We start from the raw sequence: 22,986 nt of genomic DNA on the forward strand, positions 1-22,986 counted from the left end.
GTTGCATCTCTCCTTATCCTACATACTTAAATTCAGGGGTACCTGTCAAATTTCAGGCATTGCCCCCAGGGAAGTGGTCCTTTCTGAATCGTGCCCTTCTCTCTGAATTTCTCTGTTACTGCTCTCCGGTCCTGTGACCCACAACTTCCAACTGACTACCTGAGAAATTCCACCAGAGAAGCAGAGTTCAGAGGATAATGAGCATGATAACCATTCATTGGCCTCTCTCCATGAGTGCATTTAGTAAATGTCTGTTTGGCTGCAGGCCAGGCACTATGCTAGACACTTGCAAATTATCTCTCATCTTCACAAAACTCTTGTGAAATAGTCATTGTTCATGTTCCTTTTATTGATGAAGGAATTGAGACTTTGAGAGGCTAAGTCATTTATGGCCTAGCTAGAAAGTAGAAAAACTAGCATTTGAAACCAGATCTCATTGACTCTGAAGCCCATATTTTCCTAAATTACAATATCTTGACATTTATTCATAACCACATGGGAGGATTTATGCTAAGGATTTGACGTCCACATTGTGTTGAATTCTAACATGACCCTATGATGCATGCATTCGTCTCTCCCCACTTAACTCTTTAGATAACTGAGCCGCCGACAGTTCAGTACTAAGAAGCCTCCCAGCAACCCTCCTCACTTAAATGCTCTTTAACTATCTAGACCTTTGCTGCCAGCTCCATCATGTCCTCTAGAATCTCAGGGGAGTCCTTAAAAACTCTTTGCCAGGGTTCACAAATACTTTATGTTCTAGAATTTTTTTCCAGGGGTCTAAGAATCTAGAATTTCTTTGAACCCTAATCATGATGAGAAATTGAAGCCAATTTGTTTAAGAAGATTCTTCTTTTACAGAGTTGTTGAAATCATAGAAAACATAGAAGCTTGATATCTTCCTCTCTGTCTTTAGAGTTGGAATGTTCTAGGATTTGTGCATCCCATTCCTCCTCCCATCTGTAGGGTCACTGATAACATCCTGGCCATGGCTCGCCCATCCACGGAGCTCCTGGAGAAGTACTGCATCATCGAGCAGTTCCAGAGGTCAGTGCCACAACTCTCGCATGCTTAAAAGCCAACTTGTGTTTTCTCTGACATTGCTTTGCCTTCAATTGGAAAAGTGCTTTTATTTTGACAATAGGCAGTAAAGAGTTTATTTCAAATAATAAATTAAGATTTGAGAGTAAATAATAATGTTTATTAATACCAAAAACCGTTAATTCCTTTAAACACCAACCCTTAATATGACTAATTTTCTTTTTCCTTTAAGCCTTGGCATAAGAACAGTAATTAACCTGCAGCGCCCCGGTGAGCATGCCAGCTGTGGGAACCCACTGGAACAAGAAAGTGGCTTCACTTACCTTCCTGAAGCTTTCATGGAGGCTGGCAGTAAGTCCTCCATGAGTGATGACATACAGCACTCCTCAGTTTTGTCTGCTCAGGTCTTAGGTTAAACAAAGGGGCTAGAAATAAGCATTGCACAGTAGTAGAGTTCCTAAAAATGACGATGAGCCAGCTTTGACTTTAGATATTGCTGCTGAAAGTATATAAGCGGAATCTTGGACAGAAGCCTTGTGGAAATACTGATAACATTTGATTAGTGTCTGTATTAATTAACATTAACAGCACAGCAGACTGTTGTCTCGTTCAGTGCTTAGTGGAGTCATGCAAGTAGTTTCTGCTTCTCACAAGAGGCCACAGGGCATTGAGAGTGCTGGCTTGTCCCCATCACACAGCGCAACAGTGGCCACAGACTTTGGGGCACAGGTATCACTCATGCTATACTTGCTGCCCAGCTCTGCCTCAGAGGGATGCAGGGACACACATGGTCACGGCAACTATGGGATGGAAACGACTGAGCACACCTCATTGACACCAGGCCGGAAAGGATAAACCTGTGCCATTTAGAACTTATTTTTAAGACACTTGCTCCTGAGAAAGAAAACTTAAAACAAATAACCATCCTGTCTTTTATTATAATTGTTTCCAAGCAGAATGGTCATTCTAGTATGTGCACAAAAGGAACTTTTCTTAAAATAACAATCAATTCTTTAAAAAACAAAAGAAGTAATGGCTTGTATCTTGTTCCCCGCCCCCAACCCATCCCACTAGGTAGAAAATCTTTATGTACTTTCTTGTCTTGTGTCATTTATCAGCCATTTAGACACACTTTCATGCTTAGACAAGTCTCTGTTATTTCCTCTACAGCTGAGGAATTTGGCCATACAACATGGACTTTAATTTGAAATCCTGCTTTTCCATAATTCTTTCTGGCTGAATTTCAGCAGGAAATGTCTTAAGTAATATAGACTATGCTTTGTAACAAACTTACTGGGATTGGAAAAGATCTGTTATTTTAGGCCTGTGCGTCCTATGAGAGCAATGTGCCTTACAGCTTATACTTTTTATTAATTCACTTTCTTCATATGTCTTTGCAAGTATTTTTCCTGAATGTTGATTTTTTTTTTCCTATTCTCTTTTAATACCCAGTTTATTTCTACAATTTTGGATGGAAGGATTATGGTGTGGCGTCCCTTACCACCATCTTAGATATGGTGAAGGTGATGACATTTGCCTTACAAGAAGGAAAAGTAGCTATCCATTGTCATGCAGGGCTCGGTCGAACAGGTAAATTCTAGGAGGTGGCTTTATAGTCCTGTAGCATATTTGAGTATTTAAGGAATAAGACTAATTCTAGAGGAAAATTATTTTTTAGAATCTTATCAATGTTGGAATCAAATGGAAGAAGTAAATAAAAGATACTTGTGTATCGTAAACAGATAGTCTCAATGACCTTGTTTGTGAGAATAGTTTTGAATGACTCAGGACTGAAAACTCATAGTTAGTAAACAGATGAGTTGGACCTCCCTGGTAGTACAGGGGATTAAGTCTCTGCACTATGAAGCTATTGGCAGCCACTGCAGCACGAGTTCAATCCTGGCCCAGGGAGCTAACCCATATGGCTCATCAGACCTCTTCTGTCTTGCCCTCTTCTCCACTCAGCAGTGTATTTCAGTCGATCTTCCTGTTCTGCTCCCCCTCTGTCTCTGGTGAATCCTCTCACCATTCCCCACCTCTGGCGTACACCCCAGCTCTTGTATGCATGAATAAATAAATAAATAAATCTTTAAAAAAAAAAAGATGGGTTTCCACAGCCAGCTAAATGATGACTCTGATTTCCTCCTTTAAGGGAAAAAATCAGCACCTTATTTTAATGCATGATGTCTTTTTTTTAAAGATTTATTTATTTATGCATACAAGAGCTGGGGTGTAGGCCAGAGGTGGAGGGGGGTGGTGAGAGGATTCACGAGCGACAGAGTGGAGAGCAGAACAAGCAGGTTTACTGAAATACACTGCTGAGGGAAGCAATAGGTGAGACAGGAGAGGTCTACTGCGCTATGTGGGTTAGCATCCTGACTGGGGATCGAACTTGAGCTGTTGTGGCTGCGATAGCCTCATAGTGCTGAGACTTAACCCCTTGTGCCACCAGGGAGGCCCTTAATGCATGATATCTTTCAAAAGCATTATTTTTCTTAACCAAAAATAGCATCATAGAACCTACTATGTTGTAATCATCTTACACCTGCTATCTTTTTAAGTCTTTAGCAACAGTGGAAATTTTGAAGACAGTTAAGTAATTTGCTACATTGAGTAAGTAACAGGACCAAAATTTAAATTCACATCGCTGAAGGTTTTGGTTGTGAAGAAGAGTCTGTATGCCTAGAGTTATATATAAAAGTCAACTATTTTACTTAAAAATACAGCATGAGCTCAGTACAGTGTTGGTATTGAGATAAAAATAAAGACCGTAGAGTTGGAATCTCAGTTGTATCTAGCTCAAAGCCACACCTGCACTTGACTCTGTTCACAGTGTTCTGTGTGTCTCCCACAAGACCTCCCACTTCCTCTCCATGATCTTCAGGCAGGAACTCAGTTCTGCCCAATATCTTCAGCATGAAGTTTGAGCCAAATCTTGTTCTCCTTGGGGATTCCTCATGATAGCTCTACATGTATTTCATACTTACTCAAAGACCTATCACATCCTAGTGAAAAAGATAAGTTGGACCATGCCTGCTACCTACTAGGGAACATGCAGTTCTCAGAATCTCTTATTTCCAATGTAATAAACTTGGTGAATCACACACATGACTAGATTTGCCTTTTAGTAGTTTGATATTAACTTATATTAAAATTGTTACCTTTTCACTTGTTATTCATTTTAATTTGATATTATTTACTAAGAGTACATAATATTTTCACTAATAAAGCTGATTTCCTAAATATTAAGGGCTTAAAGAAACAGTTGTATTATGATCTGGGAAAACTCACATATAAGTCTAGAAGAAGAAAAAGAAAAATGGATTGTGAATGTAAATAATCTCCCACAACAGCCCCCCGCAATGTCCAAATAGAGAAAATGCCAAGTAGGAGTGTGCCAATAGTTATTAGCAAAGGTGGCAAGGTGGTAAGTTATAAGCACATCCCCCCTTACTCCTCATTTACTCATCATTCCCCCTCACTGCACACTTACTTGTCCCCCCTCACTTCACACTTATCCCTTCACTTCACACTTACTCATCCCTTCACTTCATACCTGATCAAGATCCCCCTCACTTCACACTTTCTCATCCCCCTAACTTCACGCTTACTCATCCCCCTCACTTAAGTTACTCATCCCTTCATAATTACTCCACACACTTGCTCTACAGTTATTCATTATCCCACCATACAGTCCATCTACTCATCATCCCCCTCACTTCACACTTGTCCATTGTCATCGTAACTCCTCACTCCACTTCACTCCATCTTCCTCTTCACTCCAACTTACTCAGCAGCCCCCTCACTCCACACTTACTTAGTTACACCATGACAGTTACTGTGCTAAACCCAGGTACAGAGGCAGCTGAAAGTTCTCAGTGAAGGAAAGGGCTGCCATATAGACAAGTAAATGGATAGACACCCATCCCAAAAAGTTACCAAGTCAGAATTACCTAACAGTCAATACAGCCTTCCTGTATTGATAGGATTTCCTAGCACTTATTCATATTGTAAATCATGATGTGTAATAAATAAAAATATATAATCTTTTCTCTTCCCAATCTTCTTCACTGTTTACTGTTTTTTAGGTGTTTTAATAGCATGTTACTTAGTTTTTGCAACAAGAATGACTGCTGACCAAGCAATTGTGTTTGTTCGGACGAAGCGACCCAACTCCATACAAACTAGAGGACAGCTTCTGTGCATAAGGGAATTTACTCAATTTCTGATTCCTCTTCGCAATATTTTCTCATGTTGTGATCCCAAAGCACATGCTGTCACCTTAGCACAATATCTCATTCGCCAGCGGCATCTACTGCATGGTTATGAGGCACGACTTCTGAAATATGTGCCTAAAATTATCCACCTTGTTTGCAAATTGCTATTGGACTTGGCTGAGAACAGACCCCCAGTAAAGGAAGAAGTGGCAGAAGTTCCCGGCCTCTCTGCTGAAATTGAAAAGACAGTTTCTGAAATGGTGACGAGGCAGCTGGATAAGGAACTGCTGAGGCATAACAGTGACGCATCTGATGCTTGCACCCCCTCTGTGGTGGCAACAGATTTTGAGACTCAGGATATGATTCTTTCCAGCGAGCAAGAGTTTGACCCCCTCTGGAAGAGGCGGAATGTTGAGTGCCTTCAACCCCTGACTTGCCTAAAAAGACGACTCAGCTACAGTGACTCAGACTTAAAGAGGGCTGAGTGGCTTCTGGAACAAGGGGGCACTCCATGGACGGTACCCACCCAGCCCTTGCTTTGCCATAACTCTGGGCAGCAGAAGCCCCTAAGCCCCTGCTACACCCTACAGTCTCCACAGGTAGATTTAAGTAAGGAGGTGTTGGTCCGCAATACATTTTATTTCTGGAATCAGGGGAAATTTGGAGACCTGGAAGGACTCAAAGATGATGGATCACCAATTTTCTACAGGAAGAATATTCTAAAGGAATTCCAGCGGAGTAGAACCTTCTCTTCAGGTCTTTCAGGTTCATACTATCCTGAGGAACCAGTTATACCCAACCTTGCAAATATCCAGAAGAAACCAAACCATTCTCACCAGCAAGTACACCCCTCTCAGCGTGAGACTCATGGTGAGGGCCCAGGCTCCATTGCAGACGACAGTGAGACTCACCACAGCCCTGTGGACCGCAGCTCCAGTCCCAAAGCACAGTTCTCGGTCGCACCTGAAACCCAGGACAGCAAAGATCTGTCTGAAGTTGTTACTCACACTGCCTTGCAGTCTGAATTGAGTGTGGAAGCAAGGAGAATCCTAGCAGCCAAAGCCCTGGCAAATTTAAATGAGTTTACAGAAAAGGAGGAAGTGAAAAGGAAGGTGGAAATGTGGCAGGTATTTCTATTTCGTTTGATTTTATGTGTGTTGAAAATATTTGTATTGGAGCAGAAACATTGTACATCTTATTGTAGGAATTTGAAGACCTTTGTGTAATACTTCACTCTGACACTTCAGGTTGCTCAACTATGATACAAGCCTGCTGTTGTAGAAATGATAGACCCGACTGTTGTCTTGGTCTGTTTCAATCTCTTTGTGAAAGAAAGCGCTTAGCACTCAGCAGGCTGTGGGCCCAGAGGTGTTTGTGTTGATTGATACTTGCAGCTTCCTACTTTCTTTCAGGGTTGTGGCATCGGCTAATGGACAGATGGATGGGCCACATCATACAGCTTTAGGAACTGACCTCAAGTATCTCCAAATCAAAGCTTGGGGGTGAACCACACTCTGAAAATCACTGACCTCGAGACAGAAATGAAATCAGAAAAAGTTCTTTACCAAAGCTCAACATAAGTGTTGAGTGAGGTCAGGAGGGTACATGGTGATGCAGTCTGCTCAGCACCCCTCCGGTGCCTCCCCATCCCTGAATAAGGCAGCTGTTGGGGTCAAGAAAGCAAATGGGAACAGCCACAGTGCACCTTTGTTCTGTGCTTTACCTGAGATTGGGTCTTTGGAGTCCCATTTCTTGGCTTTTATGTAAATTAGGATGTGAAAATTTAATTATCCCCTTTTTGTGTCGTACTTTCCACGAGAGTCTTAAATTAACTGGACTCTTTGCCTAGGTGGTAAGCTGGTCTACAGAAAAGATAGACCTTAGAAACCTGGGGCTGATGTGGGGGGCACTGGTTCAGTGAAATCTTTGTTAACCCATAATTACCAGAAATTATTGGGTTGTCAGAAAAGTAAGACGTTTGAAAAACATAGGAAAAATACATCATGACTTTTCTTACAACCCAATATTTCCACCGCTACTCCTCTTATTCTACCATAATTAAGCAAGATGTGAACACTTTTGGAAGGGGAGTGGGGTACAAAAGTATCTTAGAGGTGGAAGTGGGAGCCTTGTACCAATTACAGCTCCCTGTTGGGTAGAAAGCCTTCAGAATTATGTTTCGCTTCACACAGTTAAATGTATTGCTTTCTTCCAACATGAACTGTTTATTTTCTACTCCAAACTGAAAGGCACATTCTTTGTTTGATCCTCACAATTCTTAGGTGTCACAATGGGGACCCTTAATTAGGTCACAGAGGTTAAATGACCTGCTCAGTCACAAAGGCTAAATGTGGCAGGGCCTGAAACAGCTCATGTGTTTAATGTTTCCCATCATCCCTGATGTCTTTCTTAACCTCACTGGAAGATTTCAGAAAACATAAGATGTAATGGTTATTTTATACGAGGGTCTCAGTCATGCCATTTCTTCCCACTTGTCTCCTCATTGGCTATATAAGGTTGAATAGAAAGCTCTTCAGCTATAAACATGATCTGTGGGGTACGAAAGACTAAGCAACTAAAAGTGTTGGCTTGTTTATGTGATCATAAAGAGAAATCCAGCACCAAACAACCCTGTGGCTGGCAGGAAACATTGGAGACCAGGGTCAAACAGGGCTAAGTAGGATGCCTCTTTTGCCCCATTCTCACCTTGGGTCACGGCCACACTATTTATTCTATCTTGCCTGAGTACATGTGTCTGTGCAGGAGCCTCCCTGCTGGGTTGCTGGAAGTCCGAGATAAGTCATGTGTTACAGTTGGTCTGTAGTGTGGAGGCTCCGTCAGTATTGGGTCTGTGGTGAATGTAAGGCAGTGATTATTATGCTTCCTACTGTTGCAAGCACATGTCACTTTCTAAGACTTAAATCTGAACCCTATTCAGAAATTAAAATTCTAATCTCACTTTCCCCTGCTCTGTGAGGTGAAGTTTTTATTTATTTTTTTATTTTTATTTATTTTTTTTTTCCTGCCAATCCCTGAGGTGAAGTTTTTAAATCTCCTGCTTATCTCCAGGCATTTTCGAGTATTGGCGGAACTACTTCATCATTTCCACTCTGTTGTTGCAGGATGTGGGACTTACTATTTGTTAAATTCTGAGTAGGATTCTAAAAAGGAATTTGAAAGAAATGTACATGCCACATTTACTGACTTTTAAGTACCTGGGGTGAGGGGCATACGCTGAAGTTTCAGGCAAAAGCTTTTCCTTATCCCAGGTTAATTTGCAAATTTCTTATTTACATTTTTTCCTCTACCATTCTGTTTCATTGCTGTATTTCTGTTTTGCTCTCCAAGAGCCCCAAAAGGAGGGCTCCCTCTGCTGGAAATGTTACTCTGGTCCGTGGTTAACCAGGAGATACAGAGCCCTCTTTTCAGTCAGCCCCACTCTGCAAGGACTAGATTCATTGAGAAGCTCAGTATTTTAGCCCAGTGGGCCACCGGGAGGTGGGGGTGCTGAGAGGGTTTCCAGAGCCTAAGACTCACTCTCCTAGACAGCCTGCTCATCCAGTAGTGCCTGCTCCTCCCTGTCCTCCGGCCCTTCCCCATGCCCCTCCCCTGCCCTCTCCCCTTTTCTCTCTGCTCCCCTCTTCCTTTCCTCCCCTGACCTTTTTCTCTCTCTCTCCCTCCCTTCCTTCCTTTCAGAGAGAACTAAATTCCCGAGACGGAGCTTGGGAAAGAATATGTGGCGAAAGGAACCCTTTCATCCTGTGCAGTTTGATGTGGTCTTGGGTGGAGCAGCTGAAGGAGCCCGTCATAACCAAAGAGGATGTGGACATGTTGGTTGACAGACGCGCAGATGCCGCAGAAGCGCTGTTTTTATTAGAGAAGGTAAAGTAACTGTCAGACTAGTTGGTCAGGTTAATAAGTCCCTCATGTAAGTCTCACACCCCAAAAACATCCCTTCTAAAACAGGAATTTCTACATCGGCCCATATCCGGGTCTCATTTGAATTTTTCCAAGGTAGATGAAGAAATGCACACTCAGTACAAACATTTAGAAGATACAAAAATAAAAAGGGAAAATATAACCATAATCCCAGGAGAGCCACTTTAAACCTTTGCAGCTCTTTCCTTTCAGTCTTATCAACGCACATGATGACTGAGTTCAATACCACTTCATATGCTACTTTGTGCTTCATTTTTTGCTCAAAATTATAACATAGTTTATAATTGGCACATAGAGGCTACATTTTCCATGTGTAGTGTTTTTCATAAATATGGTAAGTAGTACTCTAACGGTATGTCGTAACCATTTTTTCACTTTTAAGTATTTGTTTCTACTTATTTACTGTTAGCATATAATGTGAAAAACTATGCACTCATTTCTCAGAAGGTGTTGTCTGTCATATATAGACATTGATGTACATAATCTGTACATGTATAAAATATAGAAGAGCATAGAAGGAAGATTAAAAAAAACAAGTGGTGGTGACTGCCTTTGTGAACAGCACTAGGAAACATGGACCAGAAAGGAAAGAAACTAACTTTTCTTTGGAAATCCTTGTACGAGTCAAAATTTTTAACTATAGATATTAAATTTTTATTTAAGAATACTTTATTGTTTTAGGAAACACTATTATCTCATAATCAGCCTTGAGTTACCTGCTGTGCTACTTCTCACTGACTCCAAATCTCCTTTCACTCCACACACAGGCGCACAGACAATCGCACCCAGAATTGTGTGATGCTCATCTTTAAAGACACAGAGGCTCCAGCCCCTTATCTCCTCTTGTTGGGGTGTGTTCTCAGCAGTTTAGTTAGGGAGCTGAAATGGGAGGAGATAAGGAAGGCAGTTCACTTTAGTTGGGTGACTGACCGTGGGCCAGGCCCTTGCTAGGTGGTCATGCCCGTGTTCACCCTTGTCCAGTTCCGTGGCCCTGTGAGGGAGAGACCTGTCTTTCAGAAAGGGAAGACCAAACAGCTTTCCAGGACACACAGCACATGTCAGAGCAGGTTTCAGACTCAGCTAGCTCTGTCACAAAGCTCCTGCATTTCCTCTCACATCAGGCCAACATTCCATTATAATCCCTCCGCCCTCGTGTGTAGGCTTTTACATTATTTTGGGCTTTTACTTTTCTAGGCATCTCTCTAATCGACAAACCCCTGCAGTTGCGTCTGTATTTTAGATTATGCACTTAGAGCATATTTCAAGAGTGGAGTGAGTGGCTCTCAGGTGCAAGGTGTGTTGGATGCCTATCACTCAAATGGCAGAGTTTCTCCTTGGCTTCTCTAAGGTGAGCAGCCTCCAGAAGCCATGTTAGGGCCATATCCTTCAGGGTTCAGGTGTACTCCTAAAGGGCTGGCTGACTGTCTTGCCTCTCTTCAGGGCAGGGCATGCGGGTGCTGATTGCTGGGTGTGCACATGGTTGTATCTGGAAACAATGAGAGTGAATCATCTCTTCCTTTCACTGCAAGGAAAACATTCCATTTATAATCCACTTACCTTTGGATTCACTTTTACTTGTAATAACTAACCAACTTAGTTTTTAACTCCTGAAAGCTCTTCAAATTATATTAATACAATAGTAAACATTGATAGAGCCCTTGCTGGATAGTTTGGTATTTGAGATTGTGAGTACTTAGTCACAAAGCAGTGCCTAGTTCTGTGGTTGCGTTTTTGTTTTGTTTTGTTTTTAAGTTGGTTGTGTAGTTTGAGTGGATGAAGGGGGTTCTATTATTTTTTATTGAAGTAACAGTGGTGTACAACACTGCACCATCTGGAAGCTTAGATCATACCCCTTCAGATGCACACCCCCACTCCACATCCACCACCATAACCATAACCCCAGGAGAGCCACTTTAAACCTTTGCATCCTCTGCCATGGTCTACTGTCTGCCATGGTCTACCTGATAGCCTCAATTCTATAGTTGGACATCCTGGGTTTGTTTTGACTTAGTTTTTCTGTTTTGTTTCTCTGTATTCCATCGTCAGTTGTTTGACTTTCTCCTCCTGACTTATTTCATTTAGCATAATCACCTATGGTTATACCCAACTTGTTTGATTTTGATTTCTGCAAAAACAGGGCCAGCACCAGACAATTCTTTGCGTGTTGCATTGCATAGTAAGCCTGCAGAGCCTCCCCCAGGACGTGGAGGAAGCCGTCCTGGCCCACACCATCAAAGCTTTCACCAAGGTGAGTGTGCTCCTCCCTCACGCCTGAGACAGAAGTCTCTGTAGATCAGAATCCAGAGGTCAGCAGCCCTGGAACATAAAATTTCCAGCACATTTCCCCTTAATGGAAATGTGTTTGACAGTTCTTGAAAGTAGTAGCAGACTACTTGGCAAAAAAAGATCAGTTTCCTAACTAGTATTAGAAAAAGCTGCACTGTGGGTTTTGAAGGAGAACAGTGTAACAAAGAGCTTTTGTGTGGAGAGAAACAATTGAGTGTTGAGCATGTATTTTTAAATCATGTGCCTAGCAGAAGTCAGAGAATCTTTTCTTGTTGAGCCAGTTTTACCTAGGGTCTGAACAAGTAACCATCTGTTGAGAATTCAGCATCCACCTGTTAAGAATTCAACATTCAAGCTTGACAATTCAATGCCGTGTCCTGGTTGGCAAATCCTAACCAAAGAGATTTTTTTTTTTTTAAAGTTTCCTTTCAGTGCACATTCCTTTAGCTTGCAGCAATCTTTCCTGGCTGAGGAAAGAAGCCAGGTTTCTGCCAAGAGAAAAGGTTCCCTCATTCCTCCAGCTAATGTGTTGGTATCTCTCACATATGACATGAGAACCTCAATGAACAAAGAATCCAGCTTTTCAGTGCCAGCATGTGTAAACCGCTAATGATAATAGCAGTTATTATTTGTACGCATTCACCAGTCTCTACCCTCTACTCTTTCCAAAGTAAGTAGTGATTTTTGCAGCCTATTAGATACTTCTCAATACTTTCCAGAGTCATTGTCTCAACCCCTAGTCACATGAGTTTCTACATCTATATTTAAGTTATCATAGACCAAGAGGCTACCTTCTTATGTGGGGAGAGGGGCAAAGGGCCTCCCTGGTGGCACATGGGGTTAGGACACAACCTATGAAGCTATCAGCAGCCACTGCAGCATGAGTTTGATCCCCAGCCAGGGAGGAGACCCACATGGCACAGCAGACCTCTTCTGACTTGCCTGCTGCTCCCCTCAGTAGTGTATTTCAGTCAGTCTGCCCATTCTGCTCCCCACTCTGTCTCTGGTGAATCTTCTCACCCTCCACACCCCTGGCCTGTACCTCAGTTCTTGTATAAATAAATAAGTCTTTAAAAAAAAAAGTTTTTGCAAGTAGACTGCATACTATAATGGTTGGGATAAAATTAAATTTCTTAATTTAACTGAAAAAAACCCTTAGTATTGGTCTTTCTGAAGTGGTAGGAATCCTTTACAACACCTGTTGGCCTTTTAAGGGAAGATACTAATGAACAGTTAAATATACCAGTTGTTCCAAATCTTTCCAAGTGTTAGGAGACTGTTTTTGCATCTCTCCCCTGTGCACAGCCCTGTGAGCACACAGGGCTGCATATGCATGTCACACTCACTTGATCTAGGCACTAAATTAATTTTGGATTTTTTCTTATTCATAAGTTTGGTGTTGACATGATTGGCACTTCTAATATAGTCGCTCAGTTAAAATGACTATGTAAACTGTATTGTGTACTTTTAAAATTATATATATTTAATATAATAATAGTCTTAATTATTAGTCTTAATTAGCCTTAAGACTAATAATAGTCTTATTTTTTTTCCGCCTGTTTTTCTCCCTTGTACAATAGAGACTCGTTAAAGTTTACATTACGGTGTCCTGAATATAAATTTTCTTTGTTGCCAGGTTAATTTTGATTCTGAGAATGGACCAATAGTTTACAACACCCTGAAGAAAATATTTAAAAACACACTGGAAAAAAAGAGAAAAATGACAAAAGATGGCCCTACACCTGTCATTTAGTGAAGCTGACTTCTGGTGATTATTTCAGGTCTGAAGGTCACTGGCAGTGTGGTCTGCTCTGTCTCCTGGCACTTTATCTCAGAGGCTCTTGGCTTGTGTTAAGAATGCTTGTTCCTGTTTGGAGCAATTATTTATTTTCAATAATATTCTTGAGCTACATTTTTGTATTGAAAATTGCCATAAAGTTGGTGCCACTTTTATTTATTTAACGGAATTAATATTATTGTATTAATATTTCAAGCGTGTGGTATTTACATACTTAATCTTTTTGACGTTGTGGGGAAGTTGTCACTCTTCTTTCCAAAACAGTTTTTTTGTCGACAGAACTCTTCCTAGAGTTTTTACCAAATAGAAATTTTAGGAATGAAACATCACTGCATATCCAACTCCTGATACATGACCTAAGGAAGTCACCAAGTGTCTTAAACTGCTTTATATTTGTTACTGAGAAGGTTATGATAGATTTTTAAAGGAATCTTGAATTTTTTTGTTTTTTTCTTTTTTATATAAATGAGGCAAAAAGTCTCAAAGTGTATTATTTTTCAAAATGATTTTGTTTTACATTAAAGGGTCCATTGTGAGATGGTTGGGTTTTTGTTGTAGAGGGTAACTTGCCCTTTGTCAGGCTTCCAGAAGAGTTTGGTGGACAGGAGCATTCTCAGCAGGTCAGGCCTTACCCCACTCCCCTGGGTGCGCTGAGCCACATTACATCTTTACAGAGGACTTGGGACCAGCGTTGACTCTGAGGGGCGCAGTTAGGGAGCAGGACACCACAGGAAGGAACCAGCTCTGTCGGGCTCTGTGTGGCCCTGCTGTCCTGCAATAGCCACACCCAGAGGCAGTCTGCCCACACTGCTGTTGTGACAGCTAGATTACACCCCCCACAGCTGCCAGCCCATAGCGCCATGGCCTCAGAGCCCTGTCTCTGGCTGCTTTTTTACTATGAGAATTGAGATTTTTAAATTGAATTTGACCCATGCAAGTTATTTTGCCCCTGCTGCCTTTCGATAAGATTTAACTGCGTAAGCTAGTTCCTTGTAGACCAAACTATCAATCAGCTATTGAAGCCATATGAAAATGAAAATATGAAGCCAATGAAAATATGTGAGGAACAGAGACCAAACCTCAAAGAGGACAGTTTTTCCCACTAAAAGTGACATCAGTCAAACCAACTTCAAATTGAAGAAACTTCTGTGTAAAGACGGAATTTTAGGGGAAGCAAGATGAATTTACAGCAAATGAAATTTCTTCAATGCCTACATTTTGATTCATGCTCTGGCACATCAAAATTATTTCTGTCATTATCAGTCTTACTAACTGTGCTGGCTAAGTACTATTTTCTTCCACATTGAAATGTTTTAGGAAATCAAATCCAATGAATTTTAATGAACTGGGTAACCATTCCTGAAATTTCTTTTTCAAGTGCCTAATCCAGGAAAAAAAAGGGTAAAAAACAATTATACTTTATCCAAAGGTACATTATAAAAATATATTTTTTACCACAAATGATATTGGTCCTCATCTTGGCCAGCCCCACATGGGCAGTGACCCTATGGCTCATTGGTCTAGTGACTGTTGGCATCTGGATGAAATCAGTTACTTACTCGTGGTTTCAGATGAGAGGACAGATCCTATACAAACATGATGTAACTATGGTGGTGCCCGTCTAAACTCCAAGTGCACCTGCCCGAAATAGAGAGATGGTGGGAGAGATTAATCAGGCTGTATACGGGTATTGTGTTTATTTGAATAAATGAAAAGAACAACTCATATCCCTTGTCATCTTGTTCTTTGGCTTGCTCCTGATGAGAAAGACATAATTTTCATTAGATTTCCCTGATGGGCAAGCTAAGCTGTGGGTCAAATCATTAACTAGCCTAGCCATGATGGCCATTGTTTCAGGATGACAAGGCAGGGTACTGGAGTGGAGAGTTCTAGAGCAATGGTGAGGAAGATCTGATGGCCAGTGAGACTCCTGCCTTCTCACCTCTCTTTGTGGCCCAGAGGATACAAATCTGCCTCTTGGCAGATATGACAAGGTGGCAACATTAGAACCGCTTTCACCAGACTGAAGAGAAGGGTTATTTACACTGAAGGACCTGGTCTCACTGACTCTGAACCCTGCTCTGAAGCCACAGTCTGTGGAGATCTTAACCAGGTGAACTACCCAACATGGAGCACCTATCTGGGCTCAGAGGTCCCTTTAGTGCTAACCTCCACTGAGCAACTGAGCAACTTGCTATCTTACTATCCACAATGGGATGAAGTTTCTCTTACTTTCTAAAATGAACATTTACTATTCATATGATTGGTTGCTGCTTCAGACTATTCCCTAGATGGCTGAAAAAATTTCCAGAGACAATGTGTTGTAAACAATGCATGCCCCAAATTCTCGATATCTGAAGGCCCCCAAATTTGGAGAATTGATTAAAAATGACAGCTTGCTCATGAGATCTTGGTGGTTCCACATTCATAAGTGTTAATACATTTTCAGCACAAATCAAGAATGATGTTCCCTTTGCTGTTTTTTATTTTTATGAATGTGGCCCAAGTTTAGCAGCCTACCTAAAGGAGCCCTTCTCCAATGCTTGATGGTTGAACATTGTTTACAGATAAAATAACCAGAGAAAAATCCTATTATGCAACGGCACATTATTTTTTAGCTATGCTTTTAGGCGTGAGCTGATCTCTGATTAGCCTGACACAATAAAACTGATTTATAAGTGCTCACAAAGGAGCCATTCAGTAGTAGACTGTGCAAACCTTCATTCTAAGCTATCCATTAAAACATCCAGTCACTAAAAATAGTGTTTCAATAAGACTTCAATATCACAGAACCTTTGCACTGCAAGGAAAGGTTTCATACATCTACTACAACTTATATCAGTTAATTCCCAGTGTCTTTCAAAACTCAACTGTCATTCAAAACTCATTGAACTCCTTGTTTTACCCCACAGCCCAAGAAAATGGGAAGGTGTGGGCAAAATTACATCCACTCAAAATTCATAAGTTGAATTCCTAGCCCCCAGCATCTAAGAATGTGACTGTATTTAGTGATAGGTCTTTAAAGGAATGATTAAAGTAAAATGAGGTCATTGGGGTGGACACTAACACTAGTGTCCTTAAGAGGTGACCAGGACACCGACATGCAAAGAGGGCAGACCTTTGAGGACACAGGGAGGAGAAGGCCAGCCACACTTCAAAAGCCGAAGAGGACTTAGGAGGAACCAGCCTGCTCACACCTTGATTTCAGACTTCCAGCCTCCGAGAACTTCGAGAAAGACATGTCTGTTCTTTAAGCCACCCAGTCTGTGGTGTTTGTTAAGGAAGCCCTAAGAATCTAACACAGGAGACAAAATTCCCTGCTCTTCTCAGTGCCGCCACCATACCTTGTGTGTTTGCCTTTTAAAACTTCACATAAATTGAAGAATGTGCTGCGTGTTCTCCTGTGACTGGCATTTTGGTTCAACCTCTCAACATTTATCTATGCTGATGTGTACTCTGCTGTGTGTGTCTCCACAGCATTGTGTGGATTCACCACCATGTCGCCTCAACTCGTAACGGATGTTGGGTGGCTCATATTGTACATAAATATAAACACTTGTGCACATGTGCAAGATTCTGTAGGCTGTGTAGCCCAGATTGGACTTCGTGGGCTGCAGAGAAGGCACATGTCCAGTCTCCCAGGCAGTGGCAATATTTCTAGAAATGATTGCATCGTTTATACTCACTCACAGCAGTGGTGATTGTGAGTTCCCATTGCTCCGGTTCCTTGCCAACACTATACTGTCTGACCTTGATTTTCACCAGATCCGCCTGGTATGAGAAAGTGTCTCAACGTGGTATCTTATTCCATGTTTGGGGCCATTAGTGCATCCTCTTCTCTCAAGTGCTTGTTTATGTACATACCTCTTATAGGACTTTTAACACATGCTGCTGTATTTGTTGGTTTTCTTCCTTTTCATTCGTGGACCTGCAACACCTAGTGTAATACCTGGCACAAAGAAGGGACCCCTCATGTGGATAAGAGGAGGAGGGTAAGAAGAAAGGAAGAAAGTTCTGCTGTCACACTCCCACTTTAACTCCAATGCAGAGATTGGTTCTGACCCAGATGGAAGTAATACCTTCCTCCAGATCGTCATTTTACAACCCTGGATGTAACACCTGCAGGGGGCAGGTAGGGCACCTGGCGTTTGAGGAGCACCACTGTAGCCTCCCAGCTCCCATGCTTTCAGATGTTGCATCAGAAGCCTCCTTGCCTGTCAACAGGCACAGACAAAAAAATGCATGGGACACCTGCCCCCAGACAAAGGACCAGGAAAGGGCAGCCTAACAATAGCAAATGCTCTGACAGCACCTGCTGCAAACACCAGCAACTGTTGTGAGACCAGTATCCCACCCTTTTGTGTCACCTAGTAGAAGCAGGTACTGGGTGAGTGGGGCCTGATCCTCCTGCCCACCCATCAGAAGGTATTGGAGCCCTGATTCCCCACCCTATGGTGGGAGTGGGGCCACATCAGCCAGTAGAGTCCTGGACCCACCCTTTCTGCCCACCCCCCACCCCCACCGCCACGGGCCAGCAGCAGGATTTACTGCAGTGCAAGGGGAGCTGGTCACAATCCTGTCTCACCTCTTCCCACTCTGGTGCCATTGACCCCTCAGGGAACTACAGCATCCTCTTCTCTCCCCCTGTGCCACAGAGACTAAGCAACATGCAATACAGCAGGGTTGGTCATCACTCTGGTCCCTCCCCCACACCCAGTGACCCCAATGTCAGCAGGGTCCACCCAGCATCTGTGAGATTAAGGGTGCAAGGGGAAGTTGATCCACTGTCCTCACTTTGGGTCAGCAGAGCATAAAGGAAGTACAAACAAGAGGAGGTGAGCTCAGTAGTTGTCATGTTGCCTTCCACCCTCCTCTTCCCTGGCATTAATGGCTCACATGGTCAGGTGAGCTCACACCTCTCTGGAGGTAATAGGTGCTGTGGAAGGCAAAGGGGGACTGGGGGGAGCTGAATTGCCCCCTGGCCATTTGCAAGCTGTCAGTGTGAGTCAGCACTTCCAGACAGGGCAGTCCCTGGCAGGACCCTACAGATACACCCACCCAGCAGGGGCCTGCCTGATGTAAACTGCAAAAGGAAGCTCTCTAAACACAAGGACTTGCAACAGAAGGAGGCTTGGAGGGCCTCCCTGGTGGTGCAATGGGTTAAGCACAGCACTGGGAAGCTATCGGCAGCCTCTGCAGCACAATTCGATCCCTAGCCAGGGAACTACCCACATGGCACAGCAGACCTCTCCTGTCTTGCCTGCTGCTCCCCTTAGCAGTGTGTTGCAGTCAGTCTGCCTGTTCTGTTCCCCACTCTGTCTCACGTGAATCCTCTCACCCCCCGCATCTCTGGCCTGTACCCCAGTTCTTGTATGCATAAATAAGTAAATCTTAAAGAAAAGAAAAGGAGGCTTGGAGTTCCAAAAAGGACATTGGAAGGAGTTGATATGGACAGTCCTCTTATGTTCACTAAAGCATAGTTAAGGGTTGAAGCACAAATGCTAACAGCATCTGATGTGGTGTCCAGTGTGTGCAGAGCAAACACCTAGGATGTGGGGTGTGCAGACACAATGGAAGTGATGTTTCTTCATTCACTGGAGTAAAACACCACCAATTCACTGTGTCAAGTTACTTGGTTGTTTATGTAATACCTGGAAAGCACAGAAAACTATGCAAAATGATACTCTCAAAAACTATAACAATCAAAATGGAATTTTTAAAAAATGTTCAAGTAACCCAGAGGAAATTTTATGAAAAGAAATGAGAATAAGAAGCCCAGAAAGCAAGCAGAAGCAGGACTCAACGGATGAAATGGCTCACTTAAACACCCTAACATCAATAATTACCCTAAGTTCAAATTGTCCAAATGCACCAATGAAAAAATAGATCGGCAGAGTAGGCTTAAAATATTAATTATGTGCTGACCACAAGAAACTCACTAAAACACAAAGTTATAAATAGATTTACTTTATATATAAAGAGATGAAAGATATTCCGTGTAAACATTAATTTTTTTGGAAAGCAGGAGTGGCTTTATATAACCCTATGTGTACAGCATATATATATATATATATATATATATATATACACACACACACACACACATATAATGGTTTTAACAATACTAATATTAGTATCAGAAAAAGTAGATGTTAGAGCAAAGAAAATCACTGAGAACATCACATGATGATGAAAGCTTAGGCCACCAGGGACACATAATCCTGAATATGTACACACCCAACAACCACACTTCCAAATACAAATATTAGCAAAAACTGAAAGCGCTAAAAGGTGAAACAGACAAAGCCACAGTTAAAGTTGGAACTTCAACACCCCACTCTCAGCAACCAGTGGAGCCCTGGGCAGGTGATGAGAAAGTTGTTAAAAAGCACAAAAACCCTGGCTCTGGCAGAAGCAGCTCAGGCTGGTTTGTCTCAGGACCCTGTGCTCTAAAAATCATTAATGTCCTCAAAGAGTTTTTGCTTATATGTATTATGTTTACTAGTATTTACATATTGGACATTAACACACATTTCTAAAGTTATTTTAAAAGAACATAAACCCATACAGGACTTGTTAACAAAAATATTTTTCTGAAAAATATTCCAAAGCAAAAAATGAATGAAAAGAATAGCATTGTTACACAATTTTGCCAACCTCTTTAAGATCTGATTCACTAGAGCCTCCTTGGTGGCACAAGTGGTTAAGACACAACCTATGTAGCAATCCGCGGCCACTGCAGCACGAGTTCCATCCCCGGCCAGGGAGCAACACACACAGCACAGCAGACCTCTCCTGACTCACCCGCTGCTCCCCTCAGCAGTGTATTTCAGTCAATCCACCTATTCTGCTCCCCACTCTGTCTCTGGTAGATCCTCTCACCCCCCACAACTCTGGCCTGTACCCCAGTTCTTGTATGCATAAATAAATAAATCTTAAAAAAAAAAAAAAGATCTGATTCACTATAAGACAGCTAAATTCTCTGCATTTAATTTGTTATACTAGCTCACATCTTGTACAGTGGGAAAGTCCACTGCACATTGATGAGAATGGGAAACACACACAATGTCTTTGTGTTATAATGAAAACATTTGAAGCTTGCAGGGACCCTGGAAGGAAGGGTCTTGGGTCCCCAGGTATTCGTGAGAGGGGAGGCCTCTATCAACTCAAAACTAACAACCCAAAGCTGCTTTCCCAAAAAGCTCCCCAGGAAGGAGACGCTGATAGAAATAAAATTCCATTTGACCAGATTTGAGCAGGAGGAGGAATTAGCCAAAAGGAAAGAGATCTAGTTAGAACTCAGGGGAGGGACAGAACAGGTGGCCATTTTTTCATCACTTTCAAAACCCACAGAGTGAGAAATTCCCAAGCTGTGAAGCCTGGAAGCAGCTCTGCCCCAGCTTACACAGTGTGAGCAGTGCAGGGCTGTAGTTTTCATCCCATATAAAGTCATAAAAAGAATTTAAAAGATTAAAGGATTAAGTGCAGAATAACATTCCTGTAAAAGATGAAATTATGCCAGAAACATGTAATTGCAAAGTAAAAGACTGTTACCTAATATTTCAGAATGAGCTCTAAAAAAATGAAGATTTTCATAGGGGCTATGTTAGAATGCCTTTTTTTTTTTTCTCTCTCTCTCTCTTTTAATCCTCCCACGGTTATGGTTCATGGGATGTGTGGTCCAGGAAGAGAGAGTAGAGGTTGCAGCTGCAATAGCAGCAGTTGGTACGTGGGATCTTCAAGTTCAGGCTGCCATTCAAGACAGATCAGTGACGTAAAAGGCACATAGAATTGAGCAGCCTCTCTCATAACATCAAATATGTGCATCTGCCTTGTCTGACAGTTTGATCATAGTTTATCCACTTCACTTTTATTATTTTTTAGTGACTTGTACAGGAAGTGACTAAAGTCACTGCAGACTTCATGCTGCAGTCTGAAACAGACAGTGATGTTCTTTCTTTTTAAGAAATAGCTTTTTTTCTTCCACCACCATCTTTTTTGTCCCCCTGTCCCTCTCTCTCCCCTCTCTCTTAACCTCAGAGCCCTAAGTATGCTTTTTAATGTCTACTAATTTGTGAGTGTTTTCTATTATCAAATTGTCTGTATTTGTTTTTTTCATTCTGACTGACTTTGCTGCACATAATTCTCTCAAATTTCCTCCACTTTGTTAAAAAAATAACTATTTCATCCTCTATTATGGCTATATAATATTCCATAGTGTGGATATACCACCTCTTCTTGGTCTAATCATCCATCCATCCACTTATGCTGTTTCCATGTCCTAGCTCTTTTATATAATGCTGTGATGAACATTGCAAAGCATGTGGGGGTTTTGTTGATGGTCTCATAATCTGTGACTATATGCCCAAGAGTGGGATTGCTGGGTATATATGGTATTTCTACTTTCAGGTTTTTAAGGTAAATCCCAGTTGTTTCCATAATGGTTGCACCAGGTCACATTCCCAGTGACAATGTAATAGGGTTTCTTTTTACCACATCCTCTCCATTTGTTGTTGGGGTTTTAGCAATATGTGCCATTTTCACAAGTGTAAGGTGGTATTTCATTGTAGTTTTAATCTGCATTTCTTATTAGAAGTAGAAATGAACATTCTTTTCATATGTCTCTGTCTTTTGGATATCCCTCTTTGGTGAATTTTTGGTTCCTATCTGCTGCCAATTTGTTAATTGGGTTTTTTGTTGTTGAATTGTGTGAATTTTTATATCTTGGATATTAATTAATTTATTATTAATGTCTTGGATATTAATCCCTTGTCATTTATATATTGTGTGAATATTTTCTCCCATTCAGTAAAGTGCCTATTTAGTTGTCTTGTATTTTCTTTCACTGTATAGAAATTTTTTAACTTGAGGCAATCCCAATTGTTTATTTTTGTTTTTAATTCCCTTGCCATAGGAAGGAAGAATCACAGAGGGGTAAGAGGATTTGCTCCCCATATTGGTTTCAGGGGTGTACATATATCAAAACTTACCAGATTGTCATTTTAAACAGTGTATGTCAATTGTTAAAAATAAAATTAAAATGTTTGCAAATAAGGAGAAAACGTTTTGGAAGAAGGAATGTTAGAATGGTCATGGTGGAATTCTCTGGTAAAGGGACTGAGATGGCCATTCCATTCCAGAGGGACTTTGCTTTAACTGCACTATTTGAATTTTTAATAACAGAAATGTGCCCACATATTAACTGTGTTATTTTTTGAAGTTAAGAAGAAATGTCCAGCCCACAACGGGGCTCTCATGTTGACTCGCCATCTTCAAGGAAACTGTGAGTTACGCAATATTTTTATAGCAAGAGCTTTGTTTTTACAGTCTAAATTATCTTTTAATAAATTAAATTTTCTTACTTAAAGTGTTTTTTTTCTTTCCCCTGAGAATTTCTGAAGGACAGGATTGGGAAAACTGCTTTTAGCAGATGTCTTAACTTCCCTCCTCAGCTACCTCTGTCTCTAAATATTGCTTGGAAAAGTAAAACACTATTTTTTAGACTCTGACTAAAGCATGGATTTTTTTGGCCACCGCCCATTCTGAACACAACCTCTGTTACCAGATGTTTGTCTTCCTGCTTTCTAAGTTTAAGGCATTCAGAAGGAGATGCAGCTGTTGGGGCCACGTAATTATTTTTTTTAACAATTAAAAATTTTGACAATTGGCATTCACAGACTAATTAAAAGGCACCGAATTTTTGAT

At 41.5% G+C, this 22,986-nt stretch overlaps 1 protein-coding gene across 3 annotated transcripts in view; it reads left to right on the forward strand.

The window, feature by feature from the left end:
• PTPDC1 (protein tyrosine phosphatase domain containing 1) overlaps nucleotides 1-17,344 on the forward strand; it is a 57,434-nt gene extending 40,090 nt beyond the window's left edge. For all 3 annotated transcript variants that reach the window (XM_037492484.2, XM_037492485.2, XM_037492483.2), the window contains 7 exons: nucleotides 967-1,047; nucleotides 1,274-1,392; nucleotides 2,494-2,631; nucleotides 5,130-6,385; nucleotides 8,955-9,140; nucleotides 11,335-11,445; nucleotides 13,120-17,344. In XM_037492484.2, the coding sequence (XP_037348381.1) occupies nucleotides 967-1,047; nucleotides 1,274-1,392; nucleotides 2,494-2,631; nucleotides 5,130-6,385; nucleotides 8,955-9,140; nucleotides 11,335-11,445; nucleotides 13,120-13,236 (2,008 nt within the window). In that variant the 3' untranslated portion in view covers nucleotides 13,237-17,344. The remainder of the gene's footprint in view (nucleotides 1-966; nucleotides 1,048-1,273; nucleotides 1,393-2,493; nucleotides 2,632-5,129; nucleotides 6,386-8,954; nucleotides 9,141-11,334; nucleotides 11,446-13,119) is intronic.
• Nucleotides 17,345-22,986: the final 5,642 nt, after the last annotated feature.

This window comes from Talpa occidentalis, unplaced genomic scaffold (genome assembly GCF_014898055.3).
Source record: "Talpa occidentalis isolate TD23 unplaced genomic scaffold, MPIMG_talOcc4v2.1 talOcc4.7, whole genome shotgun sequence".
NCBI classification, from domain to species: domain Eukaryota; kingdom Metazoa; phylum Chordata; class Mammalia; order Eulipotyphla; family Talpidae; genus Talpa; species Talpa occidentalis.